The sequence below is a fragment of the Sinocyclocheilus grahami genome, unplaced genomic scaffold (assembly GCF_001515645.1).
Source record: "Sinocyclocheilus grahami isolate Dianchi unplaced genomic scaffold, SAMN03320097.WGS_v1.1 scaffold422.1, whole genome shotgun sequence".
Taxonomy (NCBI): Eukaryota; Metazoa; Chordata; class Actinopteri; order Cypriniformes; family Cyprinidae; genus Sinocyclocheilus; species Sinocyclocheilus grahami.
Genome location: NW_015505601.1, coordinates 545,765 through 561,143, shown reverse-complemented (window position 1 = coordinate 561,143; position 15,379 = coordinate 545,765). Strand labels below are relative to the sequence as shown.

The 15,379-nt window shown below is 34.7% G+C and overlaps 1 protein-coding gene across 1 annotated transcript in view; it reads right to left on the bottom strand.

Annotated features, from left to right (window-relative positions):
* Positions 1-1,077: 1,077 nt before the first annotated feature.
* LOC107551360 (run domain Beclin-1-interacting and cysteine-rich domain-containing protein-like) overlaps positions 1,078-15,379 on the bottom strand; it is a 27,342-nt gene continuing 13,040 nt past the window's right edge. The window contains exons 9-22 of the mRNA XM_016232936.1: positions 14,078-14,173; positions 12,337-12,452; positions 12,051-12,249; positions 11,863-11,967; positions 9,062-9,136; positions 8,099-8,156; positions 7,838-7,970; positions 5,352-5,497; positions 5,197-5,261; positions 4,874-5,112; positions 3,166-3,227; positions 2,940-3,088; positions 2,657-2,701; positions 1,078-1,428 (exon numbers count right to left, since the gene is read on the bottom strand). Coding sequence (XP_016088422.1) covers positions 1,280-1,428; positions 2,657-2,701; positions 2,940-3,088; positions 3,166-3,227; positions 4,874-5,112; positions 5,197-5,261; positions 5,352-5,497; positions 7,838-7,970; positions 8,099-8,156; positions 9,062-9,136; positions 11,863-11,967; positions 12,051-12,249; positions 12,337-12,452; positions 14,078-14,173 — 1,637 coding nt within the window. The 3' untranslated portion in view covers positions 1,078-1,279. The remainder of the gene's footprint in view (positions 1,429-2,656; positions 2,702-2,939; positions 3,089-3,165; positions 3,228-4,873; positions 5,113-5,196; positions 5,262-5,351; positions 5,498-7,837; positions 7,971-8,098; positions 8,157-9,061; positions 9,137-11,862; positions 11,968-12,050; positions 12,250-12,336; positions 12,453-14,077; positions 14,174-15,379) is intronic.

The window sequence follows — 15,379 nt, the reverse complement described above, 5'->3', positions numbered from 1 at the left end:
AGTGCAAATTAAAGAGCCAACAAGACAGTAGCTGTCTAACAAGGAACAGAAAAATATACAAAGTGCCATTTCTTTGCTAGGTGTAAAATGTTAAAGCAAAAAGGCCTTTAAATTTACAAATAAAGACCAACATTGGGCCTCATTTGTGAAACATGAGCAAAACAAATTTCAAAGCAACTTCAGCAAGAATGGTTTTACAAATGAGCAGAACACATTTCTGGTTAAAATGTTCGCAAAACCAAAACAATTTATGCATAAATTACATGAATTACGTCTAAATTACGTGCAAAGCCAAAACGGTTTTACGAACAAGCAAATTGAATTTCTGTACAAAATAGTTGCATTCAGTTCAATACGACAATTTACGATTCAATCGTCAACGGACACTTACATAAAAAATTAGTTTTACTTGAAATTTGTATTTTTCTTAAATGAGATCCATTGTTGCATTGAATTTTATTTATTTATTTACAAATTATTAACAAATTTATTTGACTCGCATTTCACGAATGAGGCCTTTTGTTTTAGTAGCTTTGATCATTAACACAGTAAGCTGGAACCTGGCACTTCTAGAAACCTCTCGGGAAACAAAGGTTGTGTAAAACCCGCTGGAGTTCAGCAGCCCAGTTCAGTTCTCTCATCGATACAAACGAAGAGCCATTAAAGAGGCACACAACAGGTTATACCAGGGCTGTCCAAACTCGGTCCTGGAGGACCGGTGTCCTGCACAGTTTAGCTCCAACTTGCCTCAACACACCTGACTGGAAGTTTCAATGCCTAGTAAGAGCTTGATTAGCTGGTTCAGGTGTGTTTAATTAGGGTTGGAGCTAAACTCAATAATTATTGAGTTTTTTTGACACCAGCCCTCCAGGACCGAGTTTGGACAGCCCTGCGTTATACGCTTAAATATAACCAACAAAAAGCAGACAGACAAAAACAAGACACATAAATCCCTATACATAAAAGCTTACGACACAGGACCCGACAGCCTGTTGATTAAAACAAATTGGATTTTTAAGGACGGAGGCAACAAACAAGCAAAAACATGGTAAATAGTAAAAAAACTATATAATTTTGTATTTGAAGGCAGCAGTCCTTAAAAGCAGAAATGTCTTCTTTGCACATAAAACTCTTTAGCATTAATAATCCATTATGCTGCAGTCAGCAGGACTTTCAGAGCAGCTTATTTGGGACGGGAATCAAGAAACGTTTGGCTGAATATCAGTCACTACATTCACTGTTGTGCTGTGCTCTGGTTAAATCTTACTGGCATTGTGTGTTAGGTCCCACCGGCCTCGTCTGCTTCTCTGTCCTCCTGCTCCTCCATGTTCTTGCGAGCCATCCGCTTTCTCCTCTCGGCAAGTCTCAGACAGCGAGGACACGCCTTCCCTCCCTTAAAGCAGGTCTTATGATAGCATGCATGACAATCTGCACAACAAAAAACAGACCAACCATTACAACCAACCACCACAACATGGAAAAAAAAGACACACGGACTCAGAGTACTTGGACTCTGATAACTGAGTGTACAGACATTGTACATTGTGGTCTAGTTTAATAAATTTATAAACAAATGCATACATAAATTCATATAAACAAATGCATTAATGTATAAAAAGTTATACATTTAGTTATGTATTGATTTATTAATACATTTATGCATTTAATTTTACTGCATACAAAATGAATAAATAGATTAATTATTGTATAAAAATGAATAAATGTATACATATATAAATAAATGCAGAAATAAATAATTGTATGAATAAATGCATGCCTAAAAATAGAAATAAATGCATAAATGAATAAATGCAAAATGTGTACATAAATGCATAAATGTATAAATAAATCCATGAATAAATAATTGTATAAATAAAGGCATAAATAAATAATTGTATGAATACATGCATGCCTAAAAATAGAAATAAATGCATAAATGTATGAAATGCAAAATGTGTACATAAATAAATGCATAAATGTATAAATAAATCCATGAATAAATAATTGTATAAATAAAGGCATAAATAAATATATAAATAAATGCAAAAATGTGTACAGAAATACATGTATAAATAATTGTATGAATAAAGGCATAAATAAATCCATAAATGCATAAATAAATGTATAAATTAATAAATACATAATTGTATAAATACTTGCATAAATGTGTATATAAATAAATGCAAAAATAAACAGATGTATAAATACATAAAGAAATAAACTATAAATACAAAAAATGTGAATAAAAATAAATGCATAAATGTATAAATAAATCCATGAATAAATAATTGTATAAATAAATGCAAAAATGTGTACATAAATAAATGCTTAAATGTATAATTAAATAATTGTATAAATAAAGGCATAAATAAATCCATAAATGCATAAACAAATGTGTAAATACATAAATATATAACTGTATATATATTAAATACTAGAATACATGTGTTCATAAATAAATGCATTAATAAATGCAAAATAAACAGATTAATGTGGAAATAAACTATAAATAAATGAATAAATACAAAAATGTATAAATAAATTCAGGAATAAATAAATGCAGAAGTGTATAAATAAATGCATACATAAAAATGCATACATGCTTAAATAAATAAATAAATGCATGAATTAATCAACCAATCAATAAGAGGCTCACCTTCACAGCGCAGGCACTTGCTGAGCTCGTAGGGGAAGATAATGTCTTCTCATAGTTAAGGTATACCTATGATGAAAATTACAGGCCTCTCTCATCTTTTTAAGTGGGAGAACTTGCACAATTTGTGGCTGACTAAATACTTTTTTCCCCCACTGTACCTGATCATCTGAAACTGATCATTTGCAAATCTAGATGAAATATTAATTCCCAATTTTAGACACCTAAAGAAATGCCATGTTATGTAACTCCTATCAAATCGTGTGTAAATGGTTCCTCACCACGCAGTCCGTGACGTGGCTGGAGCCGAGGCGGAGCAGATCACGCAGCTTTGGCGCCAGACTGCCGCTGCGGACAGCCGTGAGGTCGTTGAGAGAGAACAGGTGAACGTCTTCGGTCAGATGTCCAGGAAGTGTGTCAAACTGATCCAGCACCCTGTCAACAGAACGGAGACTTGTGACGCAATGCTCTTCAGTGCTGTCTCGAAGAAAAAGTGCAGGAAAAACACTTACTCTTTAGCCAAACGGCACGTTTTTAAGAGATTCTTCATGTGGTTCAACTGTTCCCTCAATGCCTGTAACAGAAAGAGTAAATTCATTCTTAATGAAACAATACAAATCACAAATAAAATGTGCCTACACAACCGTTAATTATATTATATTATATTAGGGCTGGGCGATATAGCTAAAAAAATTGGCAACGATAATGTTTCATATTTTTCGGTATCAATAATTATTGACATTTTTTATAACCTTTTTTAAAACAAATAGCAATAGAATTTTTTTTTTAATTTAACCACTGTATTTTTTAATTAACCCAATATATTGAGACAAACAACAAATATTTTTTTTGTTTCAACAGTCAAACACACAATAAAAATTAAACAAATATCTAATTTCTAATGTTTTATATGCAGATTAAATAGGTTTTAAGGAAACTTTTGTCTTGTCTCGGGAGAGGCCACAGGAGGGCGCAATGAGCAAAATAATGCAGTGCATTTAAATTGTCAACGCAAATAAATAACTGTCTATAAAAAAAACCGTGCATTACGTCTAAATTAACTCATATAAATCAAATATAATTTTGTAAATTGCATAAACAATTATGAACAAAACAGTATCATGTATTTATGCATTGCTTAATACAAAGAGATTGCATTTTTAAAAAAAAGAGACGCAGTGAAAAGGAATAAACCTCCACAAATTCGTGACGTGTTTTCCAAAAGTTTTAGCTTTTCATGGCTACATCTCTTGTGTGAGACGCGAGTGCAGCAGTCATATTTGTCCGTCTAAAAAAATGCGCTGAATGCACTCATAGCACGTGCCTATATCGAACATTTTTTATATCGTTATCGAAGGTGGTGTACCGTCGATAAATATCGATACCATTTTATTGCCCAGGCCTATATTATATTATCAAATTTGAGGTAACCCCAAGTCACCAAGTATTCTTTCAAAATGTATTTGCTCAAAAATACAACAAAAAAAAAAAAACGGTAATATTGTGAAATATTATTACAATTCTAAAACTTTTTTTTCTATACATTTTAAAATAGAATTTATTCCAGTCATGGCTAAGCTGAATTTTCAGCAGCTTAAATGTTTCTTTGATTAATATAAAGTTTATAAGAACACCATTTATTTGAAGCAGAAATATTTTGTAACATTATAAATGTCTTTACAGTTACTTTTGATCAATTTAATGCATCTTCACTGAATAAAAGCATTAATTTTTAAAAATTAAATAAAAAATCTTTCTGACCCCAAACTTTTGAACAGTAGTGTGTAGTAGTGTAATTTATATAAATTACATTTTATTACATATTTTATAATATATTATATTAGTATTTTATTATCACACTATTACAGCAAAGCCATACATAGACATTTTTAATTTTGAACAATATACTTTCCAAAAGTCAAAACTAACTAAATTAATGTGTTCTTCATGCTGAGCAAAAAAGTTACTTTTACTGGTTTACTTGCTAAACAAACATATTATATGTACTTTTATAATATTAATATATCACACTCTTACAAAAAAACTATATATACAGAGAGATATAAAATATATAAATAATAATAAAATGAAACCATGTTATATATATATATATATATATATATATATATATATATATATATATATATTTGACTTAATATCATTTTTAGATATTTATTTACTTTTATTCCATGTTATATATCATTGTACTATTTTACGTACGCGCAATGTTTCCAGGGCTTTGACCTTCTTGTAAAGGCCGCTGTTGATGTCGTTTAGGTTGAAGAGAGGATCTCCTGCAATCTTAGCCAGCAAGTCCCTGGAAAAGTTGCTGATGTAGCTTTTACTGAAGTCCCACTTCCTGAGGATCTTTCCTGGCACTACAGCCTGTGTGTTCTCATGACAGCACTGGCAAAAGTACCGGCCCAGATACTCACAGTACCTCAGCCTCTTGATGTAGTCTATTACAAAGAGAAATCACCAGCGTAAACCCACACTTTCAAGTAAATCAAGTTGTATTTGTACTACGCATGTGTGTTTTGTACCTGGATCAATGCGAATGCCGCAGCCAGCGCAGCGGTAGTTCTGTTTCGCCACCACCACCTTCCTCCTGATAGGATCAATGGAGACATACAGTATATAAGTTACAGAATCATGTAATGAAAGAAATGAAGCTGAATACTGATGGTGATGTTCTCACTTTGGAGGAGAGTGAATGCTGAAGATGATCTGTGGTCTGGGAGGAGCCCACTCCAAATTTCCTCGCACTCGGATGCGTAATTTGTAAATGTCCGCGTGTTCGCCATCGTCAGGTGAAATGGGAAGAGAATCTGGTATTGGAAGGAGCTTAAAAAAAAAAACTAAAATCAGAAATTCAGATATTTTCAATTAGAATCCAAATCCAAAGACAGTACAGGTTTTTTTTTTTTTCATGCACTTGTACATTTTTAGTTTTTATGGCTGTTTTGCTTCCTTGTCTACTTTCAGACTAGTGGATAGAAAACATCAAAAATAAACATTTAAACGTTTATTTTATTACACTTGATCTATTTGCATCTGTAAATTTGAATTACATTACATACTTTTAAAGACTTAGCACCACTTGCATACACCACATTTTACGGTTTTATTCCCATCTATATTCTGAAGCTTTTTACAGAGAGGTTTGTTCATATATAATTTACCTGGTGAAAATTGATTTTTTTTCTGTCTGTTGACAGTATTTTCTGATTTATGGAAGCATAAAAAGAGAAATCCAAGTTCCAAAACCTTTAACTCTAATATGTCATCAAAATGAAACAAGAATTTTGAACCCGGCTTTATCTAGTGTTCAGATTTTTGTTCTGGAAAGCTATGCAAATTAGTACATATTTAATTAGTAACAAAATATTTCAGTACAACCCCAAGGAGGCTCTGTGCCTGCTCAATTTTCAGTGTACTGTAAAAACATAACGCCAGACTAATGTCAAATTTACACTGCAAAGTTGGCGCAGAAGCACTTCTGAAGTGGTATTAGGCGTCTTTACACAGACTGTTTAATGCTGCTCAGAGGTGGCATAAATGTATTTACACAGATACAAATACAACTGTAGCCTAAGATGGTTCAGAGCAGGCTTAATTTAGTCTGGCTTTTATGCAGCATTTCGTCTTTGCACTGAATTTTGAGCAGGCACAGAGCAGCCTTAACTTGGCTGTGTAACGATGCCTTAAATTAAGCCTGCTTTTAGAACTGGCCATAGTACCATTACTGCTGCTACGGTGGTGATAAATGACCTTAATGGTGCCCTGGATAGAAAACAGCACTGCGCTAGGGATGGGCGATATCTTATAGTTTGCGATATACCGGTAAAAATTCTCCCCACGATAAGAATTAGTCTTCCAGCAATAATAACGATAAAGTCTAGTTGTTGACATTTCTGTGTGCGACAGTGCCGAGCAACATCGCGGAAGGCGGAGGTGAAATTGAGGAGGAGTAGCCTATATCGCTAAATGAGGAGCTCCTTTTACAATCTTTAACTGGTTTGGTTAGGGCTGTACAGTGCACAAAAAATTGGTCTTACGTGTGCGATACAGTTTTGCATGTGTATGAGCCTGTTTACAAACCTGTTGTCCAACAAAGATATAATTTATTGACATGCTTTTTCTATAAATTAACTTAACATAGTCGAGTGTTTGAAATACTTATTTTTGTGACCAGACGTGGTTTCATATTACAGAATGATAGTATTATATAGTGATAAAGGCCATGTCGATTAACATTGCATTATAAATATACTTTCCTTATAAAAATACCCAAGATTGAAGAACACAGATAAACCCTATATTTTGTGCAACCGTATGTTTATTTTCCTCAAGTTTCATCTGTTAAAATGTCTCTATCTCCGTTGTGCATTTTATTCAGCGATAACTGGATACCTTCCTGGAGCGTCCTCAGTAGTATTACTTCTGCTATGGATATGTGGAGTTTCTGTCCCCCCTGATATATTTTTAAGCCCATATCGCCCATCCCTACACTGCGCAGCATTATTTGTGGATCAATCCAAAGCGTTTGATTCAGTGGATCATGAATTGCTGCTGAACAAACTTAGCAGTGCTGGTTTTGGACCAGGGACGTTGAAATGGTTTAAAAATTATTTAGCAGACTGGACTCAAATCTGATTTTCTTTATATATTTAAAGGGGTTCCCCAGGGTTCCATTTTAGGACCTATTTTGTTTTCTATTTATATAAATGATTTGAGTAAGGACATTCAAGCACATAAAAGTACATTCAAGGACATTTGAGTAAGGTACTTTTTGAGGGGCGTCGTGCTCTGGAACCAGCCAGTCGAGCTCTGAGGCGGCGGGCAGCTGCATGCCCTCAAACTGTCTGAGGAGACCCATCGCCACCGACTCTGCTGAGTTGGACTGTAACATGGATGGAGAGCTGTGCAGAGAGACATTACAACAGATCCCAAATTAGTTCTGGATACCATTCAGAACTCCAAAAAACTGGACGTCATGACCACAAAAAGATCGGCCAAAAAAAAAAAGACAGATTTGAGATGTGCTTACATGGAGTCTGAGCTGAGGAAGGATCTGCTGCTGGACGCACTGCGTTTGATGTCTGCATCTGAGAACCACGAGAAGAAACAATTAATGGTTTTCAAGCACATAAAAGTACATTCAAGGACATTTGAGTAAGGTACTTTTTGAGGGGCGTCGTGCTCTGGAACCAGCCAGTCGAGCTCTGAGGCGGCGGGCAGCTGCATGCCCTCAAACTGTCTGAGGAGACCCATCGCCACCGACTCTGCTGAGTTGGACTGTAACATGGATGGAGAGCTGTGCAGAGAGACATTACAACAGATCCCAAATTAGTTCTGGATACCATTCAGAACTCCAAAAAACTGGACGTCATGACCACAAAAAGATCGGCCAAAAAAAAAAAGACAGATTTGAGATGTGCTTACATGGAGTCTGAGCTGAGGAAGGATCTGCTGCTGGACGCACTGCGTTTGATGTCTGCATCTGACAACAATGAGAATAAAACAGTTCAAACTTTCTCCAATGAGATCTACTGTATAAGAAGAGCTATATACCAGTGACAGACCAATACATTATTTGGCTTTTTTACATTATTGCTTGCTTGGCTGAGCACCAGTTAGCGTCCCTAAAATATTTGGAGAACTCTGAATAATTAAATATTATAAAATATTTTGTGAATATATGAAATATTATGTAAATGTGTAACACAATAAATTGCAGAAATATTACATAAATTAATAATATAAAATATTAATATTAATAATAAAAGTTATACTAATATACATTTATAATATAATTTTAAGTATTTGTTTATATATATAAGATTTCAATGTAAAAAAAAAAAGCCAAAATATCGGGTACAACTAAGCAAAAGGTTGATCGGTTTTATTTCCCAAATGCCCCCGTGTCCTAATATTACATAAGTTGATAAAGACAGATAGGTGATTCATGGCACTGACTATGAATTAAAGCATTAAGATAAGAAATATTTAGATTTAATTATTAATATTAAACATAAGTGATTAAGGCACGATTAAATCCATTCTTATAATAATATTATATAATTTTGAATGCTTTTGAGACACACCCATCATAATGCAGGAAGCAGTGTTAAAGGTTGCAGTTTATTAGCACATACAATAAATAAAAGCCAGAAAGCGGCGGCATGCAAACAAGAGGTTTATATGGCACGCATATTGACACATGGGATGGACCCGTGTGAGGGGAACAAGCAAAGCCGAGGAAAAAGCAGGAACAGCCACCAACTACTGCTACAGAGTCTAAAACATCTGACTCCTCTGATCCCACCATCATATCTATCACTGATCAAGCAGCAAAGGCTGTGAGACGATACACACGGCTTCCCTTTTTCTGTCAGTCTCTGGTACCTGAGAAGAGGGACGCGAGTGACAGGGACAGGCCGCTCTGAGACACCGCCAGCAGGGACTGCCCATCACTGCCATCTAAGAGACAGAGACCAGACTGTGTGCTCAAACAGACGCCTGTTTCTGGTGTCGTACAATGTATAAAGACAACATGAAATCTAAACAGGCCACATTCACTTTCTTAATAAATGTCCTGGTCACCATCCATCAATGCAGAAACTGAACCTTATTCAAAAATTATATTTAGTTTATATTTTAATTATAATAATATTAAATATGTAACTAAATTAAATAACATTTACATTTTTTAAATATTAAAAAAATACACAACCAATCAAAACGTTTTAGTAAGATTTTTAAATGTTTTCTTTGATGAATAGAAAGTTCAGAAGAACTGCATTTATTTGAAACTGAAACATTATAAATATCTTTACTTTAAATGTATACATTTTTATATTTAAAAAAAAACCTACTGACCCCAAATTTAATAACGGTAGTGTATCTATTACAAATGTTAGAAATACATACCTCATGAGCTAAAATAGTGACAGATTTATTAAGTACAATTAATTTCTGTAAAATCTGTGTTGCATTTTATGTTGTAAAAATATGTAAAATATTTTAGGAAAAACATTTGAAGGTATATGTTGATCTTTATTAATAAGTTACTATATTGTTCATAAAAACAAATATCTTTATTGTGTTCATTAGCCAAAAAATACATTTTATAGCAGGTACATAAATATTGAGACTATATTACACTATAATATTTGCAATTAAAAATGTTTTATTATAGATAAAAAATTTAAATTATTATGTTTTATTTAAAAAGTTAGACAAATTTTAGATATATCACCTATAAGAATCAAAATACATTATTTCTAGCCAAATATTTATTTGAAATATGTAATATTATGAAGGTTTTTTGTTTTACATTTCATTCTTTCTTCATTGTATCAGGACAGTTGCACCACATGACATTTTACAACCAGAACTAATCTTGGCATCATAAAAAAGGCGAATTATCCAAACTTTTAAGGAACTGTTTTTGTGTTTGAGTTTGTTGGTTATACCAAATGACTTTTTGGTTGCACAATATGACGGTTTTATGTTTTATTCAAATTTAGCAACACATTTTATATATATTACCCATAAGTCCCACAATACATTATTTCTAGCCAAATATTTCAATAATTCTTGGAAATGTCACATTATGAAGGTTAAACGTGTTGCAAATGTCATTTTCAATACACTCCCGTGACAATTACAAGTGTCAATTACAAGCTTTTTAACCATATGAACAAAACTTTATTCACCCAGAACTGGAGTGAACATCTCACCACCTGAACACCATCTGGACCCACTTTTAAAGGTTTTTGTATATGAACGGGTGTTAAAGTAAACTAAAGTGATTTCAAATTTATTTGCGTACTGAAGTCAATGAATTAAGAATAATAACACCTGCAATGACTATTCTGCTTGTTCCTGCTAAAACACAAACAAATCAAGCAAAACTTGATTCAAAGTTACAAATTATGAATCAAAAATGAGCATAATCAGTTAGAAATCAGTCATGAGATTGGGATGCCAACACATTTCTCATCACATGGCATTATGGGTAATGAGGGCAATCGTGAAGATGATTATACGATCACAAGCGGGAATGAGGTCATCGCAATCAGAGATGCACTTCCTGTCTTGAGCTCCTACCTTTGAGCTCGAAATCCTCCACGTCTCTATCCGAGCCAGAGTCAGAGGGGTGAAAGGAATCCTGGGAGTTCCTCCGTGAGCCGCCACTATCCACAGATGGGATTTCTGTGGGAAAAAAGCAAGAGATATACACGGTATACATCCTGTTTACATTTGATTTCTCCTCGATCGCGAACGTCTCATCTTACGATTACTAGAGGAGGCCAGTGGCTTCATCCGTGTGCGGTGTATCTGCAGTCTGCGCAGACGGATTTTCTGTTTGAGCTGCTGGATTTCCGTGTCGCTGTCGCCCTCTTCCTCCGCCTCCTCCACCGGCCTGCGCATGTTACACTTCATCAGCTCGATGGCTGCGATCAGAGACTCAGAGATGCTGAAGTGGGCGTTTTCCTGCGGTGATGGGATATGTATGCGAGTTATGAATGACATATACAAGATATAAGAGAGATGCTGAGCGTAGTGAGGAGTTGCACTTGCCTTCTCCAGATCAGCACAGCTGCCGAAGTCCTGCTCAGAGAGATAGCTGATCAGACTCTGACCCTCGGACGGTCTGCGGAACAATCCGTCTGGGACGCTGTTGAACTGGCTGCTGTCTGTAAGCGTGAAGGCACGTTTAAGAAGATTATTATTCAAAAATATGATATAATGAGGAATGTAAGTGTCCATGATGAAGAAAAGGAAATCTTGAAACTGTTTTGCCGTGTTTTGGAAAACTTTTATACCATTTTCAATCATTATTTTCACAAAGGTTTTTAAATATATATAAGTCTCTGTAAAGTCAATATTTAGTATGAAGTGATTTCAAATTTATTTGCGTACTGAAGTCAATGAATTAAGAATAATAACACCTGCAATGACTATTCTGCTTGTTCCTGCTAAAACACAAACAAATCAAGCAAAACTTGATTCAAAGTTACAAATTATGAATCAAAAATGAGCATAATCAGTTAGAAATCAGTCATGAGATTGGGATGCCAACACATTTCTCATCACATGGCATTATGGGTAATGAGGGCAATCGTGAAGATGATTATACGATCACAAGCGGGAATGAGGTCATCGCAATCAGAGATGCACTTCCTGTCTTGAGCTCCTACCTTTGAGCTCGAAATCCTCCACGTCTCTATCCGAGCCAGAGTCAGAGGGGTGAAAGGAATCCTGGGAGTTCCTCCGTGAGCCGCCACTATCCACAGATGGGATTTCTGTGGGAAAAAAGCAAGAGATATACACGGTATACATCCTGTTTACATTTGATTTCTCCTCGATCGCGAACGTCTCATCTTACGATTACTAGAGGAGGCCAGTGGCTTCATCCGTGTGCGGTGTATCTGCAGTCTGCGCAGACGGATTTTCTGTTTGAGCTGCTGGATTTCCGTGTCGCTGTCGCCCTCTTCCTCCGCCTCCTCCACCGGCCTGCGCATGTTACACTTCATCAGCTCGATGGCTGCGATCAGAGACTCAGAGATGCTGAAGTGGGCGTTTTCCTGCGGTGATGGGATATGTATGCGAGTTATGAATGACATATACAAGATATAAGAGAGATGCTGAGCGTAGTGAGGAGTTGCACTTGCCTTCTCCAGATCAGCACAGCTGCCGAAGTCCTGCTCAGAGAGATAGCTGATCAGACTCTGACCCTCGGACGGTCTGCGGAACAATCCGTCTGGGACGCTGTTGAACTGGCTGCTGTCTGTAAGCGTGAAGGCACGTTTAAGAAGATTATTATTCAAAAATATGATATAATGAGGAATGTAAGTGTCCATGATGAAGAAAAGGAAATCTTGAAACTGTTTTGCCGTGTTTTGGAAAACTTTTATACCATTTTCAATCATTATTTTCACAAAGGTTTTTAAATATATATAAGTCTCTGTAAAGTCAATATTTAGTATGTGTTCTGAGTTTGTCACACCACAGAAAAATGTATTATTAACCACTAAGCCAAATTTGAATGATAAAAAAAATCCGCCAAGTACATAAAATAAGTTATCAAAATCTCGAAAAAATTGACGGTATCCTCTGCTCTCAAACGCTGGGGGCGTGTCCACTGTCTGCGCTGAAACCACGCCCACTCACGGGAAAGTTGCTGCCTTTGAACTGTTAAATACCACTACAGCCTGAATGGATGCTCCTAGCAGCTTAATTGGATTTACAAAGCTATACATATTTGCTCCGGTGCGTCATCGACAGTTATTACAGTGTTAGGGGAGAGGCCATGATCGAAAGGCTCCAGTGCGTCATCGAGTCATGATTTCAGCCCCGCCCAAAAAATCCTGAACACAGAATTGGTGAAAAACTGTTTAACGGTTTAACTCCACTATTCAGTACTACAGAATTCAGTCTTTGTAACGTGTTTCAATAATACATTTGTAACATTTATAATGCGTTTAGAAACAATTCTCAGAATTGACTTTACACAGGGACTTTAAGTAAAACATTTTTTTTTTTTACAAATATCCGAAATGATTAATTAAGAAATATCAGCTTTTTGGGAGTCGCACCACATGACATATTACAACCAGATCTGATCTTGTCATCATAAAAAGGTCATTATCTGATATTTTAATTTACTTGTTTTAATGACTTTGATTAGACTGACAAAAGTTTTTAAATATTAATAAGCAGTGGAGGAGTATTAAATATTTTGTTTACTTTTTTCATTATGCATTATGATATCAGGAAAGTTGTACTACATGACTCTTTATAACCCAAACTAATCTTGCCATGATAAAAAGGTCTAATTATTTGATATTTTTAAGATAGTTTTTTTCTGCATATTTCAGCATGTTGTACCACATGGCTTTTTTGTTGCACCACATGACTTTGATTAAATGGACAAAGTTTGTAAATATTAATAAGCAGTAGAGCAGGGGGTTTTATATATAAAAAGCTTGTGCCAAACTAAAAAAAAATTTTTTTTCATTTTTTCTTCATTACAATATCAGAACAGTTAACAGACATTTTACAACCTGAACTAATCTTGCCGTCATAAAAAGGTCAAATTATCTGATATTTTAATATATTTAAACTTTTTCAGCATGATTCAGCATGTTGGTTGTACCACATGACTTTGATTAGATGGACAAAAGTTTTACTATATTCTTTCTTCATAACATAGGGCAGTTGTACCACCCTAAAATTTGTACTTGATGCTCTCAAAAAATATTTGAATTTTAAATAAAACATGCTCTTCAAAGAAGTGGTGTATTTAGGTCTTTGTAAGCATGAATTGCATTTTTAATGTATTTTTGAATAAAATCATAGATAGAGAGCATCATGCCATTGACCCAAAGAAAGATGAAAGATGCATTCACTCACTAGACTCCATATAAAGGGAACTGTTAGCGCTGCTGTCACTGCTCTGGGGTGAGAAAGGACCACAGCTCTTTGAAATTGGTGTAGCCACGACAGATTCTGGAAAATAAACAAAAACATAATACAAATTATGCACAAACACATAAAAAATTAGGATAAGGAAGCTAACAAATGCTTCTTCTAGGGATGCTCATTTCGGTTATTTCTCCTAACCAACGCTCGTTAACCGATTATTAACCGTTAACCGACAAGATTATTTTAAATTAGAATTAAATTAGAAAGCATAAGCGTCTGTGACCCGTTAAAAATACTAACATTTGTTTTCCGGGGATTAATTTTACATGCGCAAAACACAGCAAACAACAAAACATAAGGATTCATATCATATCACATCATGCACCTGCAACGCTTCTGCGAGCGGAGAAAAACATAATAAAGCTAGGCTATGCTATATATATATATATATATATATACTGTATATATAAAACTAATAAATAGGCCTATACGAGAAATATATTTTTACTTAAATAACAAATTATGAAAATGAAAGAAAAACTGTGCAACAAAGGAAACCCAAGACGGCAGAAAGCGGCATCCTATTTTTCTTTAGGCCTATTTTACAAAAGCACAAAGATTTGTTTTTATTGTGAATGTACACAAATAAAAGCAAACCTTTTACAATTCCGATTATCTTTAGGACTAAAAGGAGTAGTTGCTGTTAGAAGGAACAAATTCAATCGATTGACAATGCAGCCCGTTCAATATCATAATAAAATAGTCAGACAAACATATGGGAAAAAAACACACTGCTCAGTTTAAATATGTAAAAGCTGTTACATATTTAAATGTTATCACTGCCGTGATGTTATGCAAAACATTTTGTTTTACGTGGATATTGGAACGCGAGTGAAGTAGGCTACATAATAAATAATAATTTGCCATTCAAATACATCGCGAATACGGAAACATTTGATTTTGTGTCGAATGAGAAACCCAACGTTGGTTTCAGTTTCGTTTTAGCCTAAATTAATTTGTTTGTCTTGTCGTTTATATAGCTATAGTTTCTTATATTTTTAATTCTTGTTCTTTTCTAAATACTGTTAATTGAAAGGATTTGTTGTGGAGTGAGGGGAACTAAAATAGCCTAGCTATGTTTACAGTGTTTATTATAATGTTTGTAAACATTTCGCATCGGCATTAGGCCTATTTCTGAATGAAATAGCCTAATAAAATGCTACTTATACGCGACTTACGTTTTTTTTATACGCGTAGAGTAGGCTATTTTAACCATGCAGCAAACCTTTT